This window comes from Microtus ochrogaster, chromosome 7 (assembly GCF_000317375.1).
Source record: "Microtus ochrogaster isolate Prairie Vole_2 chromosome 7, MicOch1.0, whole genome shotgun sequence".
NCBI lineage: Eukaryota > Metazoa > Chordata > Mammalia > Rodentia > Cricetidae > Microtus > Microtus ochrogaster.
This window is the reverse complement of record NC_022014.1, coordinates 29,278,182-29,286,957: the sequence shown is the minus strand read 5'-3', so window position 1 is coordinate 29,286,957 and position 8,776 is coordinate 29,278,182. Positions and strand designations below refer to the sequence as shown.

At 50.5% G+C, this 8,776-nt stretch overlaps 1 protein-coding gene and 1 non-coding gene across 2 annotated transcripts in view; both read right to left on the bottom strand.

Moving 5' to 3' along the window:
- The window catches only part of Dnah2 (dynein axonemal heavy chain 2), a 131,251-nt gene that overhangs the window by 84,989 nt on the left and 37,486 nt on the right, over positions 1 to 8,776 (bottom strand). Inside the window, exons 15-19 of the mRNA XM_026780620.1 lie at positions 4,336 to 4,482; positions 2,929 to 3,085; positions 2,303 to 2,542; positions 1,646 to 1,834; positions 556 to 703 (exon numbers count right to left, since the gene is read on the bottom strand). Coding sequence (XP_026636421.1) covers positions 556 to 703; positions 1,646 to 1,834; positions 2,303 to 2,542; positions 2,929 to 3,085; positions 4,336 to 4,482 — 881 coding nt within the window. The remainder of the gene's footprint in view (positions 1 to 555; positions 704 to 1,645; positions 1,835 to 2,302; positions 2,543 to 2,928; positions 3,086 to 4,335; positions 4,483 to 8,776) is intronic.
- On the bottom strand, positions 5,686 to 5,888 carry LOC113456361. The gene has a single exon (XR_003377184.1). It is a non-coding gene; the product is annotated as a small nucleolar RNA SNORA73 family (small nucleolar RNA).

The window sequence follows — 8,776 nt, the reverse complement described above, 5'->3', positions numbered from 1 at the left end:
TATATATATATATATATATATATATATATATATATATATATATATATATAAAACAGAGGGGAGCTAGAGATGGCTCCGTGGTTAAGAGGACCTAGTTTCTGTTTACAGCACCCACATAGAAGCTTACAACTTTCTGTAACTTCAGTCCCAGAAGCAACAAGGCTTTCTTTCTGGACTTGGTGGGCAGACATACCTTCAAGCAAAAGGCCCATACATGTAAAAGAATAACAAATGAATCTTCAGAAAGAAAAGAAAACAGAGGGGCAGCCTGCGAGACTGACCCTGCGTGTCTCACTTCTGTGGGAATCAAGGCCTCTTCTAGTCCAACGCGCATCTCAAACTTATCCACGCTCCACTTCCAGCCCAGTTTTCACAACCCACAGGGATCGGCCACCTAATCGCAATGCCCTTGCTTCTTCCTCAGTCTGGCTCCTTGGTGTGGCTTCCCACCAGCCACAGATATGGCTGGCCTGGTGTGAATGAGATGCCCTCATGGCTCCTCCTAGCTCTGCCTGGGCTAAGTGCCTGCTGCATGCCCTCCCAAGGCCCACTCACCTACAATCGCATGGATGGGCTCCCGAGCCACCTTTCGTTTGATGAGGATATCGGGGAGGTGGCGGAAGACGGAGATGGTGGAGAAGAGGTGGCTGGCGATATCGTTGACCACACTCGCCAGAGTCTGCAGCGTGGGGGAGAATTCCACCTGTGGGGAAGCACAGAGGAGCTTAGGGCGCTCATGGAGAGGCGAAGGCTTCAAAGCCTCCAAGGCTGAACACCTGAGTTGGGCCTGGAGGCACAGGAAAACGCCAAGGCCCTGGATGAAGTCTAAGAGTAGAGAGAAGAGGCCTGGAAAGATGGCTCGGTGGTTAAGAGCACTGACTGCTCTTCCAGAGGATCGGGTTCAGTTCCTAATACCCACATAGTGGCTCACAAAGATCTGTAACTCCAATTCTAAGGAATTCATTACCCTCTTCTGGCCTCTGCAGACATCAGGCACATACGGTACACAGACATAATACATGCAGGCAAAACACCTATATGGGAGAAAATAACAATTGCCTGTGGGTGCCAAGCCCGCATGGATACATCTGCCACACAACTCCTGCACCTCGGAGTTAGGGAACATCACAGAAGAGGGGGTGGGAAGACTGTAAGGCCATCGGGGACCAGGACGTCTACTGTGAGACTTTGTCTCCTAGAAATGATAGGGAAGCTTCACCCATGATTCCTCAGGAATACGGCTGTCTAAGCAAGATCTGGACAAGGAGCACACAGAGAGACCTGCTAGGGTGCAAGAGAGAAATCCTATGGGATCTCAAACCACAGGCAACTAAAGGATGCCGAGAGTGGGCAAATTAGTCTTCCCCTAATTGTTTGTCCAATACCAAGTGATCATCCCTGAAATCATATATATAAGCAACACTAACCAGACGCAGCAGGTTATATTCATACATAAAGAAAAAGGGGTCATGAATTTGAGAGGGAGCAAGGTCAGGGGACACAGAGGATGTTGGGGGAGGAAACAGAAGTGGGGAAATAATGTGATTATATTTTAATTTTTTTAATTTAATATTTAAAAAAACTGGAAGAAACTAAGGACTAAGGTATGATAACCTTGAGGTGCTGGAGGCCCAGTGGCCCTCACCTGTGCCACACCTCCTGGCATGTCATCCTGTAAGATGACAAGGACTCGGAAAAGTGGATTTGGAGTGGTCTTCCCGTCCCCGTTGATGGCCTTGGAGAGTTCAAGCAGGGACCACTTCACGTTCATGCGCAGGGCATCCTCCAGCATGTGATCCAACCGTATCGTGTAGAGCAGCCACTGCTGCTGTATCTGGGAGGGGGAGGGGAGAAGAAAAGGTTCTGGAGAAAGCAGCTCAGGGCCAGGGAAATGGGTACCAGCTGATGGGCAACAAGCAAAACAGAAATGCAGGGTTCTGGGGGCTGGAGACAGCTCAGCTGTTAAGAGCACTGGCTGCTCTCGCAGAAAACCCAGGTTCCGTTCCCAACACCCACAGGCAACTCACAACTTGACGCCCTCTCTGGCCTCCGAGTGCAACAGGTACCCATGTGGTGTACACACATGCAGGCAAAAACACTCGAAAACATACAAATAAATCTTTAAAGAAACAGAGGCAAGATCCTGAATGCCACCAGAGAAGACTTGAAACCTTGGAGGCGAACTGCATTTGGGACCAGGGAGGATATCTGAAATCCGCACGTTGGTGAAATACAGGAGAGTAGCAGCGTGGTCAGAGGGTATGTGGGTTCCCTGCATCAGGGCTGGGCACGGGATACCTACCTCAGGACCATCATTCTTAAACACTTCGTAGGAGTTGGTCATGATGTTCACCACATCCTGGTGCAGGTTCACCAACTTCTGCTGCACAGTCATCCGATGTTCCCTCTGGGCCTCCTCAAATTCCAGGTCTCTGTACACCCGTTTGCCAGTGATACGCACCAGGAGCATCTCTGACATCTCCTGAGCCTTCCAGCCAATGGTCAGAGTGGAGGCCTTGAAGTCATTCACGATCATCTGCACCTGAAGTCAGGCCCAGGCACGGTCCACAGTGGCACCTTCTCTAGCATCCATTCCCTTGAACTGTGCAGGTACCTTGTATATTCCTTCCCGTGAAGACTCGATTGAGGCTCTCTGGACCTGATTCTATTCTCCCACTTAGCCTCCTGCTAGAATTTCTGACATTTAAAAAAAAAAAAATCCTTCCCTTTCAGTGGAGAAATTCTTGCCTAAGCATTTGTAAGACTTTGGGATCAATTCCCGGCACTAAATTTTGGGGAGGACATTCAATTGATGGTATAATGCCTCCCAGGGTCTCCTCCATCACCAAAGGCTCAGGCATTGATGACCCACGTGTCAGCCCTTCCATCAGCTTTACAGACCTTCAGTGTCTAGCAGCTGCGGCCTACCTTGCTGGCGTGTATGCGGCACTCTGTGATGAAGAAGGCGCTGGCCCCCTTTAGGGCCCAATGCAGCTTCTTCAGGCCTGGGTGGATCTTCTTATCCAGGAATCGGATCCGTTCTTTGAACAGGGCCTGCTCATCTGGGGACAGCATGGCAATAATCCTGCGTGGGAGAGAAGACCTAGGTAGCTGGGAGAGAAAACTGCGAAGGCCTCGCCTCCCGCCAGGAAGCTTGGCAGTCTCTCAAAATTGCATTCTGCCCTAGGCTTCCCTAAAGAAACTCTCATCATACAAGTGCTGTACACAGTGTGTGGCTAAGGGCTGCTGAGATGGCTCAGTGGTTAGAGGCCCTTGCCACTAAGTCTGAGGATCTGAGTTCAATTCCTGGGACCCATGGAGTGGAAGGAGAGAACCGACTCCCACCAGCTGTCCTCTGACCTCTCCATGCACACGGGCCTGGAGAGATGACTCAGCAGTTGAGAGCTCTTGTTTTTGCTTAGGACTCTGGTTCAATTCCCAGCCCCTACAGGATGTCTTGCATCCATCTGTAACTCTAGTCCTAGGGGATCTGACACCCTCTTCTGGCCTCCTCAGGTACCAGGCCTGAGAAAACACCCATACACAATCAATCAATCAATAAATAAAATGTTAGATGTGCTGTCTAATACTGGTCATATGAAGCTTGAAATGTGGCCTATGATAAGAGGAACTTTTTAATTAAGTAATTCAAATGAAAATAGCTACAGGCAACTAAAGGCTACCACACTGAAGGTATCCTTTCTAGAAATTCAAACAAAAGTATTTGTTTCATCCCCTTGGATTTTCACCAAGGTGAGAAAGGTCTGTAAGACTGTGTCTTCCTGAAATCCGTCTGTCAAAACCTTCCCTTTTGCTGTGGTATTACTAGGCCTTGGGAGCTGGCTAGACCAGGAAGGGAGAACCTGTCATGGGTAGGACTGGCGTCTTTAGTGAGAGACCTAACATAGCTGCTGTCTCATTGTATCATGGAAGACACCGAAGGCGGCCATTTAGAGACCAGGAGGTGGAGAACCTGGCACTGCATCTGCCCCTCCCTCGATTGTGAGTCTCCCAAGCTTCCAGAACTGTGAGCCAGGAGTCTGGTTATTTCTAAGCCATCCAATCCATGATACAGCTAACCACACACAAATGTCACCCTAGAGATGGGCCCCGCCAGGTCAAAGGCTGGGGGCGGGACTAGATGAGGGAAGGTGGTCTTGTTTCAGTGACTCTGATACTATTGCATGCCAGAATCCTAATGTCACCCGGCTCTGAGTGCCCGGCTCAGATAAAGAACTGCAGGGAAAGGGAATCACTTTTCAGGATGGGAAAAACACGATGATGGGGACCCTGAGCAACACACCACATCCTCAGGCTGACGAGGACGGAGCGCACCTATTGTAGTCTCGAGCAACCAGGAGCAGGTTCTCCCGGAGAATCCGCAGGTCCTCGGCGCGTTCAGCCACGTTCATCACATAGTGGGGTGTCTCAAACAGCAGCCGTTCCCAGTAGTCAATCTCCACAAAGAGAATCAGGAGCGTCCTGAGGGAGAAAGCGGAGCAACTGAGGCACGGCTTAGAGGTCACTAAGAGGAGCACAAAGGAAGTTTTTGACAGAAATGAAACAGGCCTTCCAGGTGACAGAGGCAGACAGGACAGAGTGATATTCGCTACTTCCCCAAACCATGAGAGCAGCAGCGACGGGGATTTCTAGGCGTCTGGGGCAGACGCCCACACAGGTACAGGTGACAAGAAGTCCTAGAAGTTGAGCAGTAGATGACCTGGGTTTGGAGCGGAAGGGGAATTCTAAGCTTGGCAATAGCAACAGCTGGAAACTACCTAACTCTCTAAAAGCCCCAGGGGCTGTGGCTTCAAGGAAACCTCCAGAAGGGGCTTTGAGACTCAAACAGGAAGGCCAGAGGAGAGCTCAAGAAGCAGTTCCCAGAGTTCTTCCATGACTCTGTAGGGCAAGGCCCTTCGCTGGAGCTAGCAGACTGCAGGAGGCCCATTGGCTGATGAAGAAGGTGCAGAAGACGCCTGGGGACCCCAGGCCATGGAGGAGAGTAGTATACCATATGTGGCCATCCACAAGCTAAGTCACTAGCCTTCTGAGAAAGCCATGCTTTGGCCAGCAGAAGACCACAGGTCCGAGTGTCAAGACACACGCGAGGATGTGCCGTACACCAAGAAAGGACCCCGTTTGGAAGATTCTTTTCTGGGGTCTCTGGCCAGTGGCGTGGGAGCAAATGACCAAGACTGAACTTGGAATACTCCTCGAAGAGCTGCCCTGTTGACTGCCACCACTGGCGCTATTGGCAGCCTCACCCTCTCCTCCCCAGAGCTTCCAATCAGTTTCCAATTCCCTTCCTACCACGTGAATACAACGGGAAGGGGCTTTTCTATTTTTCTAATTTGCAAGGGCTCTTGTTTGCTTGCTTGGTATTTTTGCTGCCCAGGCTGGCCTTGAACTCACTTTGGGTGACCTTGAACTCCCCATATTCTCCTGCCTCCAACTCCCAAGAACTGAGATTACGGGCACACATCACCACGTCCAGCTGCCGGAGAGATGTTCATGCCCTGTTCTTTTCTATGGGTTCTCTTTCCTTTCTCTGAGCAAGTTAGCGACAACAAAAGTTTGTTGCTTTTCTTTTTTTTTTTTCTGAAAAAGAGGGCATTTTTATTTCATAAATAAATTTTAATCCAGTTTCCCAATCACGCAGTCTCATTCCCCTATTTCCTGGTTTAAGACTGTTTCCTGCATGGTTTGTCTCCTCAGTCACGGTCCAAAGGACTCTGAGAAGCTGTAGGAATATGCAGGCACAGACTCGAAGCCCAGCTTCATCTCCAACGTCGTAGAAGGGACTGTACATCACGGGGCAGGGCCCTATGCTCCCCTACGCCACTAGGACAGAGCCCGGGGAGAGTGACCTCCCGGGGTATCCACGTTGGAAAGTTTGTTGCTTTTCATGTTTAGGCGGAGGACACCTTTTGTTCTCTTCTGCTTGCTTGTTCCGGCTTTCAGCCTCGGTACAAAGTTCAAAACACCGGCAGAAGCACAAAAACCCAAAATAAAATTAACAGGAACCTCTCAGAAAACAGGAAAAAGAGCACACCTAGGTATAAGAGAAGAGAAGACTGTCTAAAAGCCGGGCTAGGGTGGTGCACATCTTTAATCCCAGCCCTTGGGAGACAGAGACAGGTGGCTCTCTTTGAGTTCGAGGCCAGCCTGGTCTACAGGAGCTAGTTAGTTCCAGGACAGCCATGGCGACAGAGAAACCCTGTCTTGAAAACCGAAAGAAAAAAAAAAGACTTTCTACAGAGAAAAAATAGAAAACAGCCTATTAATAATTTTAGGTTGTGTTAGAGGGAATGACGTGCCAAATATAAAAATTAATTTCACCCATTAATGACATCCCAGAGCATGAGCGTCAGCCCCAAGTGACCTTTGACTCTGCCGAGATCCCCTTTCCAGTTTGTCTACCTGATCCTTCCCAGCTGCTCCCGAGTCTGTCACAGGCACAGGCAGGTGCTCAGCTTCCTCCAAACCACCCGCTCTCAGACCTCAGCCAGGATTCTCACTTCCCTCCCTGCTCACTCCCTGTTTACTCCCTCCACAGACTTTGTTGTCTGCGCTGGGAGAATGGAAGCGACTACTTTCCAGGGTCTGGGCCCTGCTAAGCACACCCTCTCTCAGCTCCACTGAGCTTCAGCCTTCAGTCCCAGCCTTCATCTCAGTCACTCCCTTAGCGACCCTCATCCAAAAAAGCACTGGGCCAGGCGTGTTGCTGCAGCTGGAGACTAGCCTGGCCTGCCTACATTTCAAGTCCCAGTTGAAATCTATTGTCCTCCAGGCTAAGCCACGTGAACGCACCTGAGCACTACAGATAACATCACAAATTAGCCCAGCCTCACTCCGAATTCTCCTGAGGCTCCAGGGCTCTCCAGGCCACATCCTGTGTCTGTCCCTGTGTTCTCTTACTCCCTCCATCTAGATTTCAAGTTGTGTTACAAGGGGCAGCAAAACACACTGGCGGTGGCACGAAAACAGACGCGTTGATCAACGGGTTAAAACTGAAGACCTGGACAGTTCGTTTTTCCCCTTTGTTTTTTGTGATGGGGTTTCTCTGTGTAGTCCTGATTGTCCTGGAACTCACTGTGTAGATCAGGCTGGCCTTGAATTGAGAGAGAGAGAGAGAGAGAGACAGAGAGAGAGAGAGAGAGAGAGAGAGAGAGATCCACCAGCTGACTTCGGATTTATAGGGAGACCCACTGGCCTCTGCCTCTTGGGTGCTGGGACCAAAGAAAGCATCTTCAACAAATGGTGCTGGTCAGTGTGGATAGCCACATGTAGACGAATGAAAATGGGCCCATAGCTACCACCCTGCACAAAACTCAGTTCCAAACAGATCACAGACCTCACCATAAGACCAGATACCCCGAATCTGGCAGAATAGGGCAGTAGACTTTGAGTCAAGAAAGGCCTTTCTGAACAGGATGCCAACAGTAAAGGCATTGAGATGGGACCTCCTGAAGATGAAAAGTGCTCATACAGAAAAAGACACTATCATCGAGAAAAGCTGCAGCCTACAGCATGGGGAGAAATCTTTAACAGTTGATCTGTCTCTTCAAGGCACTATCTAAAACCCCACTCTTCCCAAGCTGGTGTCTCTGAACGGAAAACCATCAGGTGAGAACTCCATCTGCTTCCTGCCGCAGCCTGTGTGAACTGACCTGTGCCATGATGAGGCTTCCTGCACATTTATGACTGTGAGTTCCTTCTCTTCCTACTAAAGCTCCCTGGGGCTCTGTCCTGCAGCCCTGTCCTCCCGCAGGAAGACACGCTCCAGCTCTGCTTACACCTACAGCTCCCTCAACACACCAGCTCCTTCCCACCATTGGACTATGGCCAAATTCTAGCACGTCAAGAAAGAATATACTAAAAACAACCCTCCCTTGACTCCTACTGTCCGAGAGGGACCACCCTCTGGCCGCCCCTTCAGAGCCTGCTTTCTTTAAGGAGTTGCTCTGAGGGATCCTTCTGCTTCCTCTCTTCTCTATTGCTCCCAGTTTACTCTCTGCTCCACCCACACCTCACCAAAAATTCCACAGCTACACCAAAGGGGACTTTGTAGGTCTTGTCTTCCCTGACCTCCACGTAGGCCTTTTACAATGATATTGTTATTGTATTTTGTGTATAGGACTGTTTCGCCTGCATGCATATCCACATAACACCCCTGGGAGACCAGAGGAGGGCCCTGGATCCCCAAGAACCATAGTTACTGATGGCTGTGAGCCTCCATTGGGTGCTGGGAACTGCGCCCAGGTTTCTCGGGCAGAGCAATGTTCTTTCCCACTCAGCCCCTCTCCAGCCCCTCTGTAGGTTTCGCTCTCATGGCAAACAGTCCGCTTTCCTCAGACCCACTCCTCCCCCACTCCTCCCCAGCCCTTCCTCTCTCCAGCTCGTCCCCATAGAGTCCCCAGGCATATTTCACTGCAGCACAACAAGGAACCTGCCACCTCTTCAGGCCCCTTCCACGGGCCCCCCCACCGAAGGTTCTTCATCTCCAGTAATTCCCCCAGGATGGGCTAACCTACTCCCATGGCTTCAGTTGCCTCTGAGAGATGACCGTCTCCCAAATCTACCCAGCTAAGCTCTAGACTGTGTCCAGCTGCCTAAAGATCTCTCTCCCCGGCTTGTCCCACAGGCATCGCCAGCTCCACGTGTGCACTGACAGAGGAGTCATCGCAAAGTCTGGAGCTCCTGCCTGAGGGTAGAGCAGCCTCCAAGGAAGAGGACCACCCCAGGAAGAGGACAACCCCAGGAAGATGAGGTTCAC